Genomic DNA, 23,112 nt, shown 5'->3' with positions numbered 1-23,112 from the left:
CTCATTCTGATTTTAAATAGGTGTATCACGTCATTCAGACTACATCTGCTTATATTCTATGCATATATTTGAAGGTTAAAAGAAATAACAAGTCATTAAAAAGAGTTTTTGTTTTAAAATTGTTGGCTCAAAAATAGTTACATAAAGCATACTTCATAGCTGGCAATAAAAGCATTCTTAACTTTTGCCCTGAGTAAATAATATTACCTCTGTCGATCCTGTGAAGGCTACTTTGTCTATATCCATGTGGGAAGAAATGGCTGCCCCTGCTGTAGGCCCATAACCAGGAACAATATTCACTACTCCAGGAGGAAACCCTGCCTAAAAGGTAAAAAGTTTAAAAGTTATAATATAAGAATTTAATTTAAAAAAGAGGAGAGTAGGGGATTGAGATTGTCTCTTAATGCCAACCTTATGAGATACTCTAGAAAAAAAAATTCACCCAACTGGTTCTATTCTTTAGTCTTATTATGTCATTTCTAAGCACACATAAAAAATAACTTCAAGGGTTACATTATTGAGGGACAATTGCTTGTCAGGGTAAGTCCATACTCTATGAATCATTGCCCCAGTGATGGCTGTTTCAAATTGCATAATGCTAACTCAAAAAGATTGTATGTAAAAAGTGTTTGGTAAGTTACTTATGTAGAAAGAAAGTAACATGTTTATTATTCCCATCAACAAAAATAAGAAGCTGAAGGGATCTCATATTTTTTAGTTCCTAGCTGTTGTTGATTGTTGAGGGCATAACTGCTGAGTTGCAAATTCCCACTGGGATTACTTAGTCAGTAAATTGTTAAGTAAGTACTGTCATCCCATTCATGATTCAACATCACAAGTTGATTTCAATCTTCATTAAATAATTCAGGTAGAAGGCATGGGAACTGAGTTGGCACATTACAATTTCCTGTTATTTGCATTAAAATGTTTCATTCTGACATCTCTTTTCCCTGTTTTTAATTTGAATAAGTATATTTTTAAAAGATAAGTTCAGTTTTGTAACTTTAAGTTTCTAATGACTAACATTTGTTTTTTAAGATTTGGTAAGATGAAGAAAAAAGGACAATGAATTGTTTGCAAGTATATTAACATAATCTAGTTAGTTGATGAAAATAAGTTTTACGTGCTCTTTTACTGTTTTTGAACAGGAAGATAAATGCAGAGGAAACCATAATAGAAAACTGAATATAAACATATCCACTGATGAGTAGACTGAAAAGTATTTTGAAATAATGTGGCCTAATATTACAAACAAGCATGTTGGCATAGAGGCCCTTTCAATCTTACATAGATTAGTTTACACAATTTTGCAGAAAACACTAGGCCATCAGTGGCAGGTACAAACCAACTTAATGTTTCAACGTTTGAAAGAATGCTACATTAATTTCAACATGAATTTATGTTCATGAGAGTTGGACAAAGAAGCAAAAATGTGATCCCAAGATGACTGATACCAAGCCTTTGTGTTTGGCTTTCTGTCCGCATTTGGGCAGAGATGAAATCGGGGTGACTGCCAGAAATTGCAGCCAGCAGTCATGCTAAATGTATTCCCCCGACTGGACAGGAGCCATCTGTAAATAATGTACTTTATAGTAGCACCAAATGAGGTCTTCCTATTGTAAGTTAGGACTCTTGAGTTCTTGTGCTTATTTTAATTTAGGGAAACTTACCTCTTTTATTAAAGATGCCACGTGGAGAGCAGTGAGAGGAGTTTGCTCTGCTGGTTTGACAACCACTGTGTTTCCACAGCTCAGTGCAGGCCCTATCTTCCAAATGAGCATAACCAACGGGAAATTCCACTAGAAAGCAATATGTAACAATAGATTCTTTGTATTGCAAAATGCATATTTGCTAATCCAACTTCCACATTATACACCCCCTGTAGATGTTATGTAATAATTACAGTAGTTTTGTGAAATCATCTGGCATATTATACTTCATTGCTAAAAGCAACTAGTAAATGCTAAAATGCTCTGAATAAACCAGATATGAGATATGAGAAGGAAGTAGGAGAGAACCTCAAAATTTAATCAAGTGCTGTTGAGTTCTTTTTCTACCAGGAAAAAAAAAAAAAATCACTGCATGGTTTGGCTTATTATGAAACACATTGTAAGTTATCTAAAAATGTTTAAAAAGGATGATTACTCTCCTTCTCCATAGGTCATTTATTGTAATTATTTACCCAATAATATTATTCAGTAGCTTTTATTTCCAGGAAAAATATCTTGCTTAAGACAAAGATGTCCAGGGTCCAGAGGCCAAGTACACAGGTTCAAATCTCAGCTCAATCACTGACCAGCCATGTGAACTTACACAAGTTACGTTCTTTCTGTATCCGATTTCATAATCTGTGGGTGCTGATAATAGTCCTCTCTGCCTCAGAAGGTTGTCTTGAGGATTAATCAAGAAAGAGGGCCAGGTGCTCAATGCAATAACTGGTCTAGCATAGACACGTAGTACATAGTAGCTATTATCAGTGTTCATAATTATATAGTTTTTATCAATTTATTGGGATTTTTGAATTAATAAGCAATTCCGTTAAAATATTGATCTGAATATATTTCAGTCTCATTGGAGCAAAAGATAAGTCATGACCATTTCTTCACATAAGGACTTCGCCACCATTTTTTTGCTTGGCCTTTTAAAGCATGTCGGTTAAAATAAAATCATTTAGATAGTCTCCTGTTTGTTGGGCTTAAAATAGCTTCACAATTCTCTTAAAAAGGCTACCTTCTCTAAGAGGAATATGGAGTATCCGAACCTCTTATCTAAAGCTAAAATATATTCCATGCAGTGCTTCAAATGCCTCTGGTATTCTTTTTTTGATTTTGATTAAAAAATGTCTGTCGTGAGTTGAACACTCTGGTAGCTACTGTTCTCCATGATGAGATGTCTCAATGAGAAAGTGCATTGGAGAATAGTAGGCCCTACTACCTTTCACTAAAATGCTGTCCTGCAGATGTGCAGCGGAGAGCACCTTGCCATATACATGTAAAGCATGGCTCTTATAAAGAGTACATAATACAACTTTTAAAAAACAACCATAACATTTGTAGATGATGTAGCATTAAAACTTTCTCAAGAGATATGCCAGAATATAGATAGGTTTTCTATCTATATTCATATCCAAGAAGTTTAGTCACAGGGAGACCAAGTTCAACAAATCTTACATTTACTCCACATTTAACAAATACATAAGCATCCATCTGTGTTAGAAAAAGCTTCATCAGTAGATTGAATAAGAACTCTTCTTTTTAAAATTGAGAATTATATAGGAGAAAAACTTACAGGAATGATTTGGCCACATACACCAATAGGTTCATGTCTTGTATATGTAAAAAAGTTTCCATCTGAAAAACAAAACACACATAATCACATATAAGTGAATGTATTTGACATTCACAAAATGGTGGTTTGGGGCTGATGTGAGAGAAAGGTGTAGACAATAATTTTAAAAACATATATCTGGCAGGGCGTGGTGACTCATGCCTGTAATTCCAGCACTTTAGGAAGCCAAGGCAGGCAGCTCACAAGGTCAAGAGATCGAGACCATCCATATCTCCAATTATTCACAAAATGGTAAGTGAAGCCCTAAAATGGTAATTTGAAATGATAGGAACCATAAAATTGAGTTAGGTGAAACCAAAGATGCAAAACTGGAAAAAATCGGAAAGATAATTAATTCTACCTTTCATCATCTAGGAGGCCTGATTTGAAAATTATCCTTATTCTCAAAGTTTTATAAAAAAGGGACAAGAAAGGAAGTAGGAGGTCTCTGGCTAAGAGAAGAACCACATTCAAGTTTGTTTCTGGTAGCTCAGAGTTCTACTAATAAGAGAATTCTTTTTAAAGGCTGTAATATAATTTTTAGAAATAGTAAAATTAAAAACAGTACAATTAAAAAGAAAATCTCCCTATAAGTAATAAACCTTTCCCGCTGACTTATTCTAAAATGTATTTTATTTGCCTACCAAACAATAAAAGCCAATTCTCTCAATACATGAAGAAAATGACAGGAGTATAAGACATTTATTTTCAGTCTAAATTTGACCGATTTATGTGCCCTGAAGTTAATGTGGTCGTTCAGAGAGATACATTATGCTTTACATTCATTTCTGTTCTAGTTCCCACAGAAGCTTCCTGGCTTCAGCACAAAGTCTCTTCATAAAGATCTATTTGTGTTTTAAGTGACTTCTCCCATTTTGTCCCAGAGTAAAATCAGACAGTTCTAAAGTAGCCACATTTCTTAGTACTACCGAGGTCTTACTATCCTCTCAACTTTCTGCTATCACTTCTGACCTCCCGGATGCTCCAATTAGATTGGAAGTGCACATCAGGGCCAGTCCTGGAGGGTATTGTATTCCTAAAGTTCGTAGGTTTGTGTGAATTAAATTCTACCTATACTGTTTCCTAAATGTGTGTGTTTTCATGTTTCACATGAAATATGTTTAGTATTTCTACTACATTATGTGCATACCCCACTAAAATAACACATACATACAGATTCTCACACACACACACGCAAACCCTTAACTCAGGCTGCAAACACAGTCCCATCTTGCTTTGAAGATATTTGAAATGAGTCAGTGTGAACTGGCTTGTTTGAATAGTCTGGTCTAACTATACTGAGTTTGACCAGGCACAGATGACCGTAACTGACTTATAATGGAACATGTAAAGAAGCTTAAATAATTACATTACAGAAAGGATATAAACGTCAGTATTGGAATAAAACCCAAATAAATAATTTCAGAGGCCAGTTTTAAAAAGTTTGGGACCTTAGAGAGGCATGCCTCAGATCAGTAATTATGGCCATAGGAATGTTCTTACTTTAACATTTTCTAAAATATCTATAATGTTATCTTCATGATTATGCTGAAACAAGTTTAAAATACATTTTACGAATTTTAGTAGAACGTCTAAGTCAAAAACTGTGTTGTCTCAAAGTCAAGAGGAAAATAATTTTGCCTTATTTGGTTGACATCTTTAAAAGAGAGAGCTTGAAATTATTCAGCTCTATAGTAAACTCCTCACTCCTATCCTTACCATTAGTGGTTTCTCAAAGATACTTACCAATTGGTATTGTACGGCCCTGGATCTTGTCAGCCCAACCTGCACAGTAGCGCAATGTTTTGATGCAGCCTGCTAAATCATTCAGGTATGCATTGGAATAGAGTTTTCCACCATTCATTGACTCCATTGTCTGAAAAACACATCAAACACCAAACCTAAAATTCCATAAAAGTTTTAGATTAAAAATATGTAGTAAATATTTTGAGTAATCATGTGCTAGAGAATTTTTGAAATAGAAGAAATCTTGACATCTTGTCTAACCTCCACTTTTTAAGAGTTAAAATGACTTCCTTGAGGTTAAATAGCAAGATCTGGGCACAAAGGGTAGCGAGATTCTGATTTCTAAACCCTAGTGCTCTTTCTGTCTCATTTTGAATGTTCTCCTGCTAACCAACTTTCTAGGAATTGGTCACAATTTGATATATACATAGCATGTGAGAATGAAACCTAGTTTTCTAACTCATATCAGAATTCCAACAAGATTTCTCTTATTTTGTAATCAACTGTGGGTGACAATTTAGTGTCCCTCACTATTAGTGATGTCTCAGTATTCATTTTTAATTTATGCTTTCCATCTGGATATACACAGTCTACCCACACAAACTTAAGTAACTCGTGGATTTTTCATCCATGAATTTCCTTTAGCAGAATTTTAATTAGGAAACTACCAGTGTTGCCATTATTGTCATAATTGCCATTTGAATGGTCAGGTAAAGTTCAACATTTTCTAGTCATGTGCCCTAACCATTATAAGATGACCTATCTCCCCTTTGGCTTCTCCTCTTAAGGAGGACCTTAAGCTCTTTGAGATCTAATATTCTGCTGGGGTGGTTACCAGGCAGAAATGCACAGGTGATGAACTGTTAAAGCTATTTGCTTCTGTACTACACTCTCTACCATGTCAAAATTTAACCAAACATGACTTTTGTATGCCTGTACTTTTCCCCCCATAGGATCTTATGCTGACAGGCAGTCAGCAAATCAGATTAATTGCGAAAAACCAAGTTTTAGCATTTTCTGCTTTCTTCCTACAGGCCATTTTTATTACTATAGTTTTATTGCACATAGTTGCTCATTCTGAATTTTTGCGTATTTCAAATTATGTTGAATATTTGAGTAATAAGTGGTTCTTTGATTAACCATACTTGCTATTAACCATACATGCTAATGTTGATTTTTTTAAAATGTAGACTTCTTTGTTACAGACACTTTCAGATTCTAAAGATGAAATTTGCTCTGAAACCTGATCTTGGTATTGGTTTATGTTAAATTGGCTTCATCATAATGCCAAATTGAGATGGAAAAAACAAGGAAATACCCTCCCCCAACTATATTATGCTCTGACTCATCTAACTGCTAAAATATAAACAAACAAAAATAGTATTCATAAAAACATAATTTTGATAAACCACATTAATAATTGGATTTTTTAAATTCTTTGCCTTTTTCACCTGTAAAAAGAACATCATTTAATTATGACCCTTGTGAACAGACACATTTCAGGAAGAAAAATTGTAACCATTTATTAAATATCTCAGTAGGCTAGACTAATGAGAATTAAGATTTATTTTAGAGAAATATTTTGGGCACCCTTAACAAACTTGAGCTTTTCCATCAAAAGAGTTCAGTGGTCAAATGCTTGAATAAACCTAATATGTCATTCTAGGAGACTCAAACTTCATGTGATCTTATTAAAGCCTCTGAGAAGTTTTAAGGTAAAGAAATTTTTAAAATTTGGTTTAACCTGGGTTTGCCAAAGTTTAGACCGTAGAATCTATTATGGGAACAGAAATTAACATCATCCAGAATTGAAGTGCAGATTAGTATTTGAGAATAAGTTCAATGTTAAGGGGGCTATACACTGGGACAACAAATGTTTTCATTTTGTTTGTAGAGAGCATATAGGGATCACTAAAACCAAAACAACCTGCCATTTCAAACACTGAATGCTTTTGAGAGCTCTAGCTACCCATCCAGCTTGGATAATACTCACCGCCAGGAGCAGACGATCTCTTTCGATTAAATCAGCCAACTTGTATAATAGTCGTCCCCTCTCAGAAGCATCCATAGTACGCCATGGAGATCCAATCTGGAAAGCCTGTCTTGCAGCCTTCACTGCCTTGTCAACATCCGCCTGTAAGTCAAAGGGAATTCAATTCAGTAAGCTAAACATATTAGGAAAGCAAATTTAATGCCAATAACCCTGAAAAATAGAATGTAGTGCCTCGTAAGCAGACACTGTGTCTCCATTATCCCAAAGTCTAGCACACTGTACACATTCAACTACCGTATGTTGGAATTACTCCTGCTGAATAATCTTTACCATGATGATCTCCACACACTCACCACATGCTGGATTTCCTAGAGTATAAATGTTTTATGGTTTTAATAGTTGCTCTCATCTGAGTGCTTGCCCTGTTTCAAGTAATGTTCTGATGACTTTATACCTATTAGCTCATTTAATTCTCAATACTTTTATGGCACAAATATGTTCCCTGTTTTACAGATGAATAAACTAAAGCAAAGAGAGAGGGGAGCTTTGCCCAAGGTCAATAACTGAAAGTGGCTGAACTGAGTTTTAAACGGAGCCCATCTGACTGTAGAATCTTTGCTGTTCACCACGTGTTATACTTTCTTAGTGACTGGGTTACAGGAGCTCCAGGTCAAGCTCAAGATCCAAAATAGTGAGTATCTTCCTTGGTCTCTGGTGACTCAACAGCTTGTCCACTTCCATGAAGAGCCTATTGAAGGGTGAATAAGAACTTTTCTTTGCTGTTGAAGAGTAAACCTTACAAACATGTGCTCATTCCTCTTGTGCAGAGGGAAAAGGGCATAGAGATAGTGGAACTAATAGAGTAGGATGTGCATGTGACAACCTCTCATTTCCCAACTGGGTACAAAGAGATCCTTTTAAATCCCTAATCCGATAAAGAAGTCAGTTTCTTATTAAAGATGCATGGCTTAAACCTACATTAATTCAAGCAAAAGTCACAGAGTAAAGTGACTCCACACTCAGTCTAGACTCCTTGCCTTCACTCTCATAGTGCCTTCACTCAATTTCTTCTTTCTCTGTTGTGTTTTTCTACACCAGGTATATTCTCTGGTTCTTTTGCAATCCACCTCAGTTACAGATATTGCCCTGACCACTCCATTCCCCTGCAGATCTCTGTTCAGACCTCTTCTGAGCTCTTACAAAACATACCTGCCACTACTGCAAACACCATAAAGGCATATATCATTCCAGCATATATCATTCCAGCCATAGGACTGGCCACTGCATGGAATTGTATAGCTCCACAAATCGTGGCTACATCACAGGCCAGTAGGTTGCAATATTTTGCAGGAGACATGATTCCCTTTAAGAATTTGGGGAGATAAAAGTAATGACCCTAAATTTTTTTTTTAAAAGTTGTACACAATTAAGCTAAATCCCATCTAAGGATGATATCCTCCCCTCAAAAGAACCTCAAATTAACATCCTCCTCCTTAGGCTGTATTCAATCAAGAAGACCCACACTTACAAGTCTGTGAATTAAAATACAAAAAAACCACGATTTTTCTAATATTTATCACCAAAATAAGATGATCTGGGACAAGGGAGATATTTTAGAAGCATAATCTGGTCTGATTAAGTAATAATATTTACTGACTACAAGCAAAGATTCTTTCAGTGTAATACATCACACACTGGTATATCTCACTGTCTAACTTTTCAGAGAATGATGATATATACAAAATATATGTATTTATTGCCTGCCTTTCCTGAGAAATACGTATACAGTGCATATTTGGGGCATTCAGTTAATCACACTGATTGCTTATATTTAGACATTGTTTCATGCTACACGTTCTAACTTTTTCCTAAATTTACAGAGCACTGTTTGAAAAAAGAAAAAGCAAACCACAAAAATCTGAGATTGTCAGCATGATCTGTGGATACCAGAGCTTATAAAATACATGCTGCTCTGTGTTTAAACAGATCTGTATGACACAGCTTTCATTTGGATCTCTCTGTTCAGTGTCCTGCTATTGGTCTTAGCCAAATATGGGCTATCATAGGCATCTTGGCCTCCCAAAGGGATATGGAGAACTGGTTTCAAGATAAGTGACTCTCCCATATGGAAAGCACATCCCTAAAGAATGCTGCTATAAATAAAGATGTTCTTGTGATTATGTCCTTTGGATCATGCCCCCACTTTCCTCACATCTTATATGTAATCTTGCAGATGTAGAAATAGAGTAATGTTAGTTAATATACAGTTTGATATGAAAACAATCCAGATTTGAGTTCTGATTCCTCTTCATTAGCTATGTAAACCTTGAGGCATCTAACCATCCATCCATCTAGCTAAAGATTTGATAAATATTCTACTCTGCAGCATTCTCATCGTCCCTCTGCCAAAGACAGCCGAGTGAAGTAAGAAGATTGTTCTTTTGGAATATTCAATCAAATGGGAGAGACATACAATCAAATCACTACCCCAAAACATTATTATAACCCATGAAATATGTTGTGGCATGACTTCTCTAAGGTTCAGCTTTCTTTTCTTTAAAATCAAGGTATGTTGCTGGGTGTGGTGGCATGTGCCTGTAGTCCTAGCTACCCAGGAGGCTGAAGTGGGAGGATCGCTTGAACCTAAGAGGTGGAGGTTGCAGTGAGCTGAGATTGCGCCACTGCACTCCAGCCTGGGTAATAGAGTAAGATCCTCATCTCAAAAAAAAAAAAGAAAAAGAAAAAAAAAAGAAAAAAAGAAATTGGGGTATGTTACCTCACAGGGCTGTAATGAAGATTAATAAGATAACACTTCAGCATTTTCTATGTTAGAACATTATGTATTATTCAATGGTGGCAATTGTTACTGTAGTCCTAGTAGTCAAAATTTTAAATTTTAATATAACTTTCAGCAATTTCTCTCCCTCTCAATAGAGAGAGATTCACTCTGTTGCCTAGGCTAGTGTGCAGTGGCACAAACATGACTCACCAAAGCCTAGACCTCCTGATGAGCCTCAGGTGATCCTCCCACCTCAGCCTCCGGAGTAGCTGGGACTACAGGAGTGCATCACCATGCCCAGCTAATTGTTTATTTTTAGTAGAGACGAGGTCTTGCTATGTTGCCCAGGCTGGTCTCGGACCCCTGGGCTCAAGTGATCCTCTCACCTTGATCTTCCAAAGTGCTATGATTACAGGTATGAGCCACTGTGTGCCTAATTTTTTTGTAGAGATGGGGCTTTGCCATGTTGTCAAAGCTGTTCTCAAATTCCTGGGTTCAAGCAACCTGGCTGCCTCTGCCTTCCAACGTGGTGGGATTACAGGCATGCAGGGATCGCTGCGTCCAGCAAGTTCTAATGTATTTTAATCCTTCCTTTCAGTTTTCACTGCCCTGAACAATTTTAGGCCCTATTATTTCATATCATCAATACTTTCTCAAATTCACTCTCTTCTCTCCTTAAATTATCTTGGCTACTATCACCAGGCTAATCTTCTGCAAATAATTTTATCTTATCACTTTGTCTTTCAAATGTTTACAACTGTTCCCTTTTGTCTACAGTCTCCAAGTCAAAGTCCTCTACCTGGTTTTCAAGGCCCAGGATTTTCAGAGCACATCTCACCTATCCAAACTTAGTGTATACATTTTTTGTACTCTGTCTGACCCAACTCCTTCTTACCTTTGTGTCTGTAGTTCTCCTTGCCTAGAATATTCTCCCAGTATACTCCCTTACTTTCAAAATCCTATATATACTTTAAGACCCAGCTCAAATATCAATCTACCTAAAACCCTTGCCAGACTAATCCAGCTTGATGATGGCTACTAGCTAAGAGCCTACTAAGCTCCAGACACTAAGGAAAGTTCTTTAAAGCCTTATAGTTACTCTTATTATTAAGTATCATGGACCTTGGTTTATAAATGAGTAGACTATGGCTCATGGATATGAAATCTAGCAGACAGTAGAATCAAACTTTGATCCCACATCTGACTACAAAATCTAGTTCTTACATCTCTGCAAGGCTGCCCTAATAATGACCTCCTTTGCAATAATTATATACTGCTATTTGTTTTATAAGCTATAATATTTCTTATAATTCTGGGTCTACAATAGGCAGTAAATAAATTTTCAATAATTTGGTTACCTGTTTTATAAACTCATCATGTTGTACTGATTATATATATATATATATATATATATATATATATATATATATATATATATAAATGCCTTACATAAATTTAACTACATTGGCATTTACATAATAAATAATAAATAATATTCTAATAGATTCCATGATATAACAAAACTTATACATTATTCAAAAACTATTAGACATAAGAGTTATTGTTTTCTTAATTTCAGGACTAGCTTTTTTTTTTTTTGTAATTTCAGAACTGGAATTTTCAGGGATATAATTCTTTAATTAAACAGAAAACAATTTGGTGCATTAACTCAGATTTGCCACCATCAATAACACTTTTGCTTATAGCACTGAAAATGCTCCTTTTTTGAAGTAAGGGCCACAAGCTGAATGTAAAAAGACACTTCAAATGATGATGAGATATCAAATGTCTCCTAAAGCATAGTTAAGGAAGGACTGAACTCTTCGATCACTCTCAGATGGTACATTTCCATATTAAATTCATTCAGAGATGGAGAAAATAGTTATCAGACCAGTTTTACTTTTACACCTGTCATAGGCACTTACTTTAATGGACATTTACTTTTATCCCCACCAATTATTTGTTAGGTCATGCCTTAGTATTAAAAGCAGTTTTCAGGATTAGTCAATATAGCCTAAAAGAACCACTGAAGTGAAAAGAAAACAGTTCCCACCCACATCTGTACTTTGCTTTGTAACCTCCATTTGTTCTTGCCCTTCCTCTTTTCTTTATAGTACCATTGAAAGGCGGTATATAGCCCATTATTAGCCCCATTCTACTTATAAATTAAATCCCTAAAACCTCTTGGCTCATTATCTAAAGAGTCAGATACAGAATATTAGGTTTACTGTGACTATGTAATTTACTAGATTTGTACCTTTCACTAAGCAATGTCAGAGTTTACTATACATTTGTCGGCAAAATTGTGAGAACAGCAATAATTATTTAAAAATAAGTTTTAAACTAATTCTAAAAAAGAATATAAGAGTGCTAGATGTTCAAACAGTGGTTTACCATGAACAGTTTATACCATAAACATTTTAGTTTCAGTGATCAGATGACCAGCCAACTCAATTGGCATTGTGACCTGATTTGAAGCTTGGGTAGATGTTAATAAGCATTCTTGATCGTTTGGGTGAGCAGTCAAGAAGTAATTGGGTAATTGTCAAGAAGCACAGAGCAAATCAGTGGCAAACATTTCTAAGGCTTCCAGTATGATCATCAGCTTTCCCTTACTGTGCTTTAGGAAGGAGGTAAATCCCATAACTTCACTAAGAAAAGTCCTCAGACTGCCTGACAAGGTTTCAACTGGAACTTTAGGCATGGAGATTTGTTTTCCTAATAAAACTAATGCCAGTGGCAAAGGTCAATGTTCAAGGCTCCAGAACTAAAACATCAAGAATATTTTTCGGTTTGTTAGTTGCAAACTGCAAACAGATCTGGCCTCCCTCTTGAACAGAAAGAAAGTACATAGATCTTAAGGGTTCACTCTGTCCTTGCCCTTTATTGTTTTTCTCACCTTCCCAGGCCTGCTAGAGCCACTCAAGCAACTAGAGGAACATTTGAGGTGGTGGTGTGTGGATTTCTTTAAGTCTCTGATAAAAGGCGTTCATTCTTCTTTGAAAGGTGAAGAATAAAGTTCTCTCTTATTTCTGTGAATGGCTTATATTAAGGGCACAGGCTTCTGGGGCTCCTATAGACCTTGCCAGGGATGGTCAGTATTTCTCTGCCCAATTTTGGTTTGGTAGCATTTCAGAGAGGTGCAGAGTGATCACCACAGTACAGTTTCCAATCACTAACTTTCTTAGGTGTCAAAACTCCATGACCCCTGTTAAATGCTAACGCTTGAGAGGAGATACAACTTAACCGCTTAACACTTTAGTTCAGTGGTTCAAAATGCATTCCCCCACCTCCCTCCCAACCAACAACATCAGCATTACCAAAGAATTGATAAGAAATGACCATTTTCAGGTCCCATTCTAAGATTATTGCAATGAAATCTGGGGACAGGTGGGACTCAGCTATCTGTGTTTTAACAAGCCTTCCTGGACATTCTGATGCAGGCTAAATTTTGAGAATGTCTGCCATAGTCAATAGTCAGGTTAGTACTAAATTCCTAAGGTGAGGAATGTGGAATATATGGAAATTCGACGTTTGATGAAAAAGAAAAATATTTCATAGATTTGTAGAATATCTATAGTACAGTATATCTATCGGATACAGTATAGCATACCTATAGGATATGCTATATCCAGAAACCAAGGATATAAATGAGAGATGTAGTGTTGATCTCTACAAGAAGCATATTGTCTCAGACAAATTAACCTATAGCTGTATAATACAAAGGTTTTAACACAGGCAAATACAATGTCCTATAACCACACAGAAGAGAGTAAGACTGCTTGAGAAGGTTAGAGAAGGCTTTAAAGAAATATAAAACCCTAGCATGACTGAAGTTTTAGGATATGCCTGGCACAATTGAAGAGCTCTATATATTTAACTCCTCAAGAATTTTCTATCTCCTCATTTTACATGAAAAGGAACAGAATCTCAAAGAAGGTTAAGTACAAACATTGCAAATCTATGCTCTTACTATAGATGGTGACTTGAACTAGGTCCTGAGGACTACACTGTGGACATGCACAGAGGCGGTGACTAGCAAGCAATGGTTGGAGAGGGACACTGGGCATGACGAAGTTGAAACTCTTAAGTTGATGGGGGTGGTCTGGGAAAGAGGCCATAGACAAAGGTTGAGTAATATTATAAAGGACCTTTGTTTGTGGACTTTTCCCCAGAGACAGTGAGAAGCAGAATGGAGAATTCATGCTTTGGTGAACTCTTTGGTATAAAGAGAAAATCTGAATCTGAAAGCCAGTGACAATTGTCATCATTCTATTTTGTTTCTACTTCTCAAATTGTTAACCCCTGTGGTTGAACTCTGTACTCCTGTGGCTTAAGACTTCGGTCTTACTTGTTCTCATCCTACTGAAATCTGAACACAGGGCCTCTCCTAAATCCAAAAGGGCCCCCCTCAGGTCTGTCACTATCTTGGAAAAAGTCTGTCTTCATGGCCCAGTACATTGAGATTTGTGATCTTACTTTTGTGATCTCATTTACTGGGGCTAAAGTAATGGAAAAGACTGGGCAGGAGACTGGCAGGAACGTGTGCTTGCTACAAGTAACTGAAACACATTGTCATGAATAATATTATCCTTGGGTGTTGCTGACTTTAATTTCCCAGTAGTCTTTTCCTGCAGCAAATAAATAAATAAATTAAATTAAATTAAATTAAGTAAAATAAAATAAAACATTATCTCTTCACATTACAGAAATTTAAAGCTTGGTAACCCCTGGGCAACTAAAGAACAAAAAAATCATTTCAAATTAGACTTAGAAACATTTACGTGTTCAGATAAAAATTCTGAAGTTTTTTAGATTTCTCACCCAGGAGGAGAATAAAAAGTTTATTTAATATTATGCTATCTTTATTTCTTTTCTTTTCTTTTTTCTTTTTTTCTTTTGAGTCGGAGTTTTGCTCTTGTCACCCAGCTGGAGGGCAGTGGTGCGATCTCGGCTCACTGCAACTTGGCTTACTTAAACCCTCCTGGGTTCAGGTGATTCTCCTACCTCAGCCTCCCAAGTAGCTGAAATTACAGGCATGCGCCACCATGCCCAGCTAATTTTTGTATTTTTAGTAGAGACGGGGTTTCACCATGTTGGCCAGGATGGTCTCAATCTCTTGACCTTGTGATCTGCCCGCTTCAGCCTCCCAAAGTGCTGGGATATCTTACTTTCATAATAAGAAAGAATTTATTGTTATTTTTTCAATGGAGCTTCACTCTTTGTTGCCCAGGCTGGAGTGCAAGGGCACTATCTCGGCTCACTGCAGCCTCTGACCCCCGGGTTCAAGCAATTCTCCTGCCTCAGCCTGCCGAGTAGCTGAGATTACAGGAACCCACTGAGAGACAGGACTAGCTGGAATTTCCTAGGCTGACTAAGAATCCCTAAGCCTAGATGGGAAGGTGACCACATCCACCTTTAAACACGAGCTTGCAACTTAACCCACACCCGACCAATCAGAGAGCTCACTAAAATGCTAATTAGGCAAACACAGGAGGTAAAGAAATAGCCAATCATCTATTGCCTGAGAGCACAGCAGGAGGGACAAGGATCAGGATATAAACCCAGGCATTAGAGCCAGCAATGGCAACCTCCCGTTATATAGGGGAATGTTTTCACTCCATTTCACTCTATAAAATCTTGCAACTGCACTCTTCTGGTCCGTGTTTTGTTATGGCTCCAACTGAGCTTTCGCTCGCCGTCCACCACTGCTGTTTGTTGCCATTGCAGACCTGCCTCTGACTTCCATCCCTCCAGATCCAGCAGGGTGTCTGCTGTGCTCCTGATCCAGTGCCCACTCCCGATTGGGCTAAAGGCTTGCCATTGTTTCTGCATGGCTAAGTGCCTGGGGTCATCCTAATCAAGCTGAACACTAGTCACTGGGTTCCATGGTTCTCTTCTGTGACCCACGGCTTCTAATAGAGCTATAACACTCACCGCATGGCCCAAGATTCCATTCCTTGGAATCTGTGAGGCCAAGAACCCCGGGTGAGAGAACACAAGGCTTGCTGCCATCTTGAAGTGGCCCACCGCCATCTTGAAAGCGGCCCACCACCATCTTGGGAGCTCTGGGAGCAAGGACCCCCGGTAACATTTTGGTGACCACGAAGGGACCTCCAAAGCGATGCGTAATATTGGAGGATGTTGGTCTGCCTGGAGCCAGCTTCCACTTTCAGTTTTCTTGGGGAAGCTGAGGGCTGACTAGGCAGAAAGCTGTTGTCCCGAACTCCTGGCAGTAGCCAGTTGAGATCATGGCACAGCCAGAAGTCTCTACTGAACAGTTGCCCATGCATGTGCCCCTACCTTCCCTTCTGACCCATACCTCCTGGGTCCCGACCACGATTTTCTTGAAAGCGTAGCCCCCAGATTCTCCTTACCTCTGAATTTACTTCCTCTGATCCCTGCCTCCTAGGTACTAATGGTTCAGACTTTCATTTCCTCTAGCAAGTTGTACCTCGAAAGGGATCTAAGGAAGCTCAAGGCCGCATCCTTAGGCATCTAGGCTATAAACCCAGGGAGTCTTATCCCTGGTGTCCCTCCCGATTTAGGTATACAGCTGTCAACATGGGCAGTTATGTAGGACCCGTTCCCCACCACCCTTGCCAGGGCCCCAAGTTTGTAATGGCTGAGAGAGAAAGACGGAGGGAGAGAGAGAGAGATGGAGGGAGAGAGAGAGATGGACGGAGTGAGAGAGATGGAGGGAGAGAGAGAGAGAGAGAGATGGAGGGAAAAGGAGAGACTGAGGGAGTGAGGGAGACACGGAGAAAGAGAGAGAGAGATGAGAGAGAAACAAAGAGGGAGTCAAGGAGAAAAAGAAAGAAGAAGATAGAAATAGTAAAAATTGTGCCCTATTCCTTTAAAAGTCAGGTTAATTAAAAACCTGTAATTAATTATTGAAGGTCTTCTCCATGACCCTATAACACTCCGATATTACCTTGTTATCAGTGTAAACAAGGGCATAGCCTGAGAACACTGAGGCCACGGGCAACCGGACAACCGGACAACCGGACAACCGGGATTTTTCCTATCAAAAAATCCTTAACCCAGCAGATTTCCTAACAGGGGATTTAAATCTTAATTACCATACAAAGATCTGACCAGACCTAGGAGGAACTCCCTTCAGGACAGGATGACAGATGGTTCCTCCCAGGTGATTGAGAAGAAAACCCAGTGGGTATTCAGTAATTGATACGGAGAATTTTGTGGAAGCAGTGTTAAAAAAAATTGCCTAATAATCATTCTCCTCAAATGTGCGAGCTGTTTGCACTCAGCCAAGCCTTAAAGTACTTACAGAATCAAAAGACTATCTCAATCCCGACTCAAAAGGTTAGCTACACCCTCTCTGAAATGAATTTGCATAAGAACTGCTGTTTATAGGAATGCATCTTGATGGGGCAGCTGGGTTGTTATGAAATACTCAGGAACCCAGTCCAGCTCTAGGACTCACCCCTGAGCGCACAGGCATTATTGGGCACACTGGTAAAGGACGACTAGAATTCAGCCTCCCAGACCTCTTCCTTTGTGGTCAAGAAAGGTGGGAAAACAGGTGCAGGACTGCTACATTGGTGAGCGTAACTAATCCGATAAGCAGAGGCCCATGGGTGGTTCCGCACCCTGGAAAGGAATTCACCCCTGAGTGCAAAGGCAATGTTGGGCATGCTGGTAAAGGACCACTAGAATCCAGCACCCCGGACCCCTTTTTCTGTGATCAAGAGAGGTGGAAAAACAGGTGCAGGACTGCTACATCGGTGAGCGTAACTAATCTGATAAGCAGAGGTCCATAGGTGGTTACGCACCCTGGAAAGGAATAAGCATTAGGACAACAGAGGATGCTCTAGGACTAATGCTCATTGGAAAATGACTAGGGGTGCTGGCTATGTTCTTTTTTCAGATGGGAAACGTTCTCCCCAAGGCAAAATGCCCCTAAGATGTATTCTGGAGAATTGGGACCAATTTGACCCTCAGACGCTAAGAAATGACTTACATTCTTCTGCAGTACCGCCTGGCCACGATATCCTCTTCAAGGGGGAGAAACCTGGCCTCCTGAAGTATAAAATATACTTCAGGGAAGTATAAATTATAACAGCATCTTACAGCTAGACCTCTTTTGTAGAAAAGAAGGCAAATGGAGTGAAGTGCCATATGTACAAACTTTCTTTTCATTAAGAGACAACTCGTAATTATGTAAAACGTGTTATTTATGCCCTACAGGAAGCCCTCAGAGTCTACCTCCAACCCCGGCGTCCCCTCAACTCCTTCCCCAACTAATAAGGACCCCCCTTCAACCCATTCAGTCCAAAAGGAGATAGACAAAGGGGTAAACAGTGAACCAAAGAATGCCAATATTCCCGATTATGCCCCCTCCAACAGTGGGAGGAGGAGAATTCGGCCCAGTCAGAGTGCATTTGTTGTTTTCTCTCTCAGACTTAAAGCAAATTAAGATAGACCTAGGTAAATTCTCAGTTAACCCTAATGGCTATATTGATGTTTTACAAGGGTTAGGAAAATCCTTTGATCTGACATAGAAAGATGTAATGTTACTGCTAAATCAGACACTAACCCCAAATGAGAGAAATGCTGCCATCATTGCAGTCCGAGAGTTTGGTGATCTCCGGTATCTCAGTCAGGTCAATGACAGGATGACAACAGAGGAAAGAGAATGATTCCCCACAGGCCAGCAGGCAGTTCCCAGTGTAGAACCTCACTGGGACACAGAATCAGAACATGGAGATTGGTGCCGCAGACATTTGCTAACTTGCGTGCTAGAAGGACTAAGGAAAACTAGGAAGAAGCCTATGAATTACTCAATGATGTCCACTATAACACAGGGAAAGGAAGAAAATCCTACTGCCTTTCTGGAGAGAGTAAAGGAAGCATTGAGGAAGCATACTTCCCTGTCACCTGACTCTATTGAAGGCCAACTAATCTTAAAGGATAAGTTTATCACTCAGACATTAGGAAAAAACTTCAAAAGTCTGCCTTAGGCCCAGAGCAAAACTTAGAAACCCTATTGAACTTGGCAACTTTGGTTTTTTATAATAGAGATCAGGAAGAGCGGGTGGAACGGGACAAACGGGATTAAAAAAAGGTCACCGCTTTAGTCATGGCCCTCAGGCAAGCGGACTTCAGAGGCTCTGGAAAAGGGATAAACTGAGCAAAATCGAAAGCCTAATAGGGCTTGCTTCCAGTGTGGTCAACAAGGATACTTTAGAAAAGATTGTCCAAGTGGAAGTCAGCTGCCCCCTCGTCCACGCCCCTTATGTCAAGGGAATCACTGGAAGGCCCACTGCCCCAGCGGACGAAGGTCCTCTGAGTCAGAAGCCTCAGCAGAAGTGAGGGTGTCCAGGGCAAGTGCCAGTCCATGCCATCACCCTCACTCAGCCCCGGGTATGTTTGACCATTGAGGGCCAGAAGGTTAACTGTCTCCTGGACACTGGAGCAGCCTTTTCAGTCTTACTCTCCTGTCCCGGACAACCATCCTCCAGATCTGTCACTATCTGAGGGGTGTTAGGACAGCCAGTCACTAGATACGTCTCCCAGCCATTAAGTTGTGACTGGGGAACTTTACTCTTTTCATATGCTTTTCTAATGATGCCTGAAAGCCCCACTCCCTTGTTAGGGGGAGACATTCTAGCAAAAGCAGGAGCCATTATACACCTGAACATAGGAGAAGGAACACCCGTTTGTTGTCCCCTGCTTGAAGAAGGAATTAATCCTGAAGTCTGGGCAACAGAAGGACAATATGGACGAGCAAAAAATGCCCATCCTGTTCAAGTTAAACTTAAGGATTCCGCCTCCTTTCCCTACCAAAGGCTGTACCCCCTCAGACCCGAGGCCCAACCAGGACTCCAAAGGATTGTTAAGGACCTAAAAGCCCAAGTCCTAGTAAAACCATGCAATACTCCAATTTTAGGAGTACAGAAACCCAATGGACAGTGGAGATTAGTGCAAGATCTCAGGATTATCAATGAGGCCATTGTCCCTCTATACCCAGCTGTACCTAACCCTTATACTCTACTTTCCCAAATACCAGAGGAAGCAGAGTGGTTTATAGTCCTGGACCTTAGGGATGCCTTTTTCTGCATCTCTGTACATCCTGACTCTCAGTTCTTGTTTGCCTTTGAAGATCCTTCAAACCCAACGTCTCAACTCACCTGGAATGTTTTCCCCCAAGGGTTCAGGGATAGCCCCCATCTATTTGGCCAGGCATTAGCCCAAGACTTGAGCCAGTTCTCATACCTGGACACTCTTGTCCTTCGGTATGTGGATGATTTACTTTTGGCCACCCATTCAGAAACCTTATGCCGTCAGGCCACCCAAGCGCTCTTAAATTTCCTCGCCAACTGTGGCTACAAGGTTTTCCAAACCAAAGGCTCGGCTCCTCTTACAGCAGGTTAAATACTTAGGGCCAAAATTATCCAAAGGCACCAGGGCCCTCAGTGAGGAACATATCCAGCCTATACTGGCTTATCCTCATCCCCAAACCCTAAAGCAACTAAGAGGATTCGTTGGCATAACAGGTTTCTGCCGAATATGGATTCCCAGGTACGGCGAAATAGCCAGACCGTTATATACACTAATTAAGGAAACTCAGAAAGCCAATACCCATTTAGTAAGATGGATACATGAAGCAGAAGTGGCTTTCCAGGCCCTAAAGAAGGCCCTAACCCAAGCCCTGGTGTTAAGCTTGCCAACAGGGCAAGACTTTTCTTTATATGTCACAGAAAAAAAACAGGAACAGCTCTAGCAGTCCTTACACAGGTTCAAGGGACGAGCTTGCAACCCGTGGCATACCTGAGTAAGGAAATTGATGTAGTGGCAAAGGGTTGGCCTCACTGTTTATGGGTAGTGGCAGCAGTAGCACTCTTAGTATCTGAAGCAGTTAAAATAATACAGGGAAGAGATCTTACTGTGCGGACATCTCATGGTGTGAATGGCATACTCACTGCTAAGGGAGACTTGTGGCTGTCAGACAACTGTTTACTTAAACATCAGGCTCTATTACTTGAAGGGCCAGTGCTGCGACTGCGCACGTGTGCAACTCTTAACCAGCCACATTTCTTCCAGACAATGAAGAAAAGATAGAACATAACTGTCAACAAGTAATTGCTCAAACCTACGCCGCTCGAGGGGACCTTTTAGGGGTTCCCTTGACTGATCCCGACCTCAACTTGTATACTGATGGAAGTTCCTTTGTAGAAAAAGGACTTCGAAAAGCGGGGTATGTAGTGGTCAGTGAAAATGGAATACTTGAAAGTAATCCCCTCACTTCAGGAACTAGTGCTCAACTGGCAGAACTAATAGCCCTCACTCGGGCATAGAATTAGGAGAAGAAAAAAAGGTAAATATATATACAGACTCTAAGTATGCTTACCTAGCCCTCCATGTCCATGCAGCAATATGGAAAGAAAGGGAATTCCTAATTTCTGAGGGAACACCCATCAAACATCAGGAAGCCATTAGGAAATTATTATTGACTGTACAAAAACCTAAAGAGGTGGCAATCTTACACTGCCAGGGTCATCAGAAAGGAAAGGAAAGGGAAATAGAAGGGAACTGCCAAGCAGATATTGAAACCAAAAGAGCCACAAGGCAGGACCCTGCATTAGAAATGCTTATAAAAGGACCCCTAGTCTGAGGTAATCCCCTCTGGGAAACCAAGCCCCAGTACTCAGCAGGAGAAATAGAATAGGGAACCTCATGAAGACATAATTTTCTCCCCTCAGGATGGCTAGCCACTAAAGAAGGGAAAATACTTTTGCCTGAAGCTAACCAATGGAAATTACTTAAAACCCTTCACCAAACCTTTCACTTAGGCATTGGTAGCACCCATCAGATGGCCAAATTATTATTTACTGGACCGGGCCTTTCCAAAACTATCAAGCAGATAGTCGGGGCCTGTAAAGTATTCCAAAGAAATAACCCCCTGCACTGCAGGCCATACATTTCAATCCCTGTATCTTTAACCTCCTTATTAAGTCTGTCTCTTCCAGAATTGAAGCTGTAAAACTACAAATGATTCTTCAAATGGAGCCCCAGATGCAGTCCATGAGTGAGATCTACTGCGGACCCCTAAACCAGCCTGCTAGCCCATGCTCCAATGTTAATGACATCGAAGGCACCCCTCCCAAGGAAATCTCAACTGTACAACCCCTACTATGCCCCAATTCAGCAGGAAGCAGTCAGAGCAGTCGTTGGCCAACCTCCCCAACAGCACTTGTTGAGAGGGGGGGACTGAGATACAGGACTAGCTGGAATTTCCTAGGCCAACTAAGAATCCCTAAGTCTAGCTGGGAAGGTGACCACATCCACCTTTAAACACAAGCTTGCAACTTAACCCACACCTGACCAATCAGAGAGCTCACTAAAATGCTAATTAGGCAAACACAGGAGGTAAAGAAATAGCCAATCATCTATTGCCTGAGAGCACAGCAGGAGGGACAAGGATCAGGATATAAACCCAGGCATTCGAGCCGGCAATGGCAACTTCCCGTTATATAGGGGAATGTTTTCACTCCATTTCACTTTATTAAATCTTGCAACTGCACTCTTCTGGTCCATGTTTTGTTATGGCTCAAGCTGAGCCTTCGCTCGCCATCCACCACTGCTGTTTGCCACCATTGCACACCTGCCACTGACTTCCATCCCTCCAGATCCAGCAGGGTGTCCGCTGTGCTCCTGAACCAGCGTGGTGCCCATTGCCACTCCCGATCGGGTTAAAGGCTTGCCAGTGTTCCTGCATGGCTAAGTGCCTGGGTTCGTCCTGATCGAGCTGAACACCAGTCACTGGGTTCCACGGTTCTCTTCCGTGACCCACGGCTTCTAATAGAGCTATAACACTCACTGCATGGCCCAAGATTCCATTCCTTGGAATCTGTGAGGCCAAGAACCCCAGGTCAGAGAACGTGAGACTTGCTGCCCTCTTGGAAGTGGCCCAGCGCCATCTTGGAAGCCGCCTGCCATCGTCTTGGGAGCTCTGGGAGCAAGGCTCCCCCGGTAACAGCACCACCACGCCCAGCTAATTTTTATATTTTTAGTAGAGATGGGGTTTCACCATGTTGGTCAGGCTGGTCTCGAACTCCTGACCTCAGGTGATCTGCCCACCTCGGCCTCCCGAAGTGCTGGGATTACAAGCGTGAGCCACTGTACCCGGCCAACCCTCTCTTACTTGCATAATAATCATAAGGTGAAGTAGTAGCCCTGCTAGGCACAGGTTATAGTGTCAGAGGAACAGCATTTTAATATTGATGTCATTATTTATTAGTGA

The 23,112-nt window shown here is 40.1% G+C and overlaps 1 protein-coding gene across 4 annotated transcripts in view; it reads right to left on the bottom strand.

The window, feature by feature from the left end:
* Positions 1-23,112, bottom strand: part of LOC105498675 (aldehyde dehydrogenase 1 family member A1) — a 179,813-nt gene that overhangs the window by 21,946 nt on the left and 134,755 nt on the right. For all 4 annotated transcript variants that reach the window (XM_011770932.2, XM_011770934.3, XM_011770935.3 and 1 more), the window contains 5 exons: positions 7,067-7,207; positions 5,074-5,203; positions 3,289-3,350; positions 1,671-1,799; positions 208-321 (listed from right to left, as the gene is read on the bottom strand). In XM_011770932.2, coding sequence (XP_011769234.1) covers positions 208-321; positions 1,671-1,799; positions 3,289-3,350; positions 5,074-5,203; positions 7,067-7,207 — 576 coding nt within the window. The remainder of the gene's footprint in view (positions 1-207; positions 322-1,670; positions 1,800-3,288; positions 3,351-5,073; positions 5,204-7,066; positions 7,208-23,112) is intronic.

Source organism: Macaca nemestrina, chromosome 14 (genome assembly GCF_043159975.1).
Source record: "Macaca nemestrina isolate mMacNem1 chromosome 14, mMacNem.hap1, whole genome shotgun sequence".
NCBI lineage: Eukaryota > Metazoa > Chordata > Mammalia > Primates > Cercopithecidae > Macaca > Macaca nemestrina.
The sequence above is the reverse complement of the archived record's forward strand: the minus strand, read 5'-3'. Positions and strand labels throughout refer to the sequence as shown.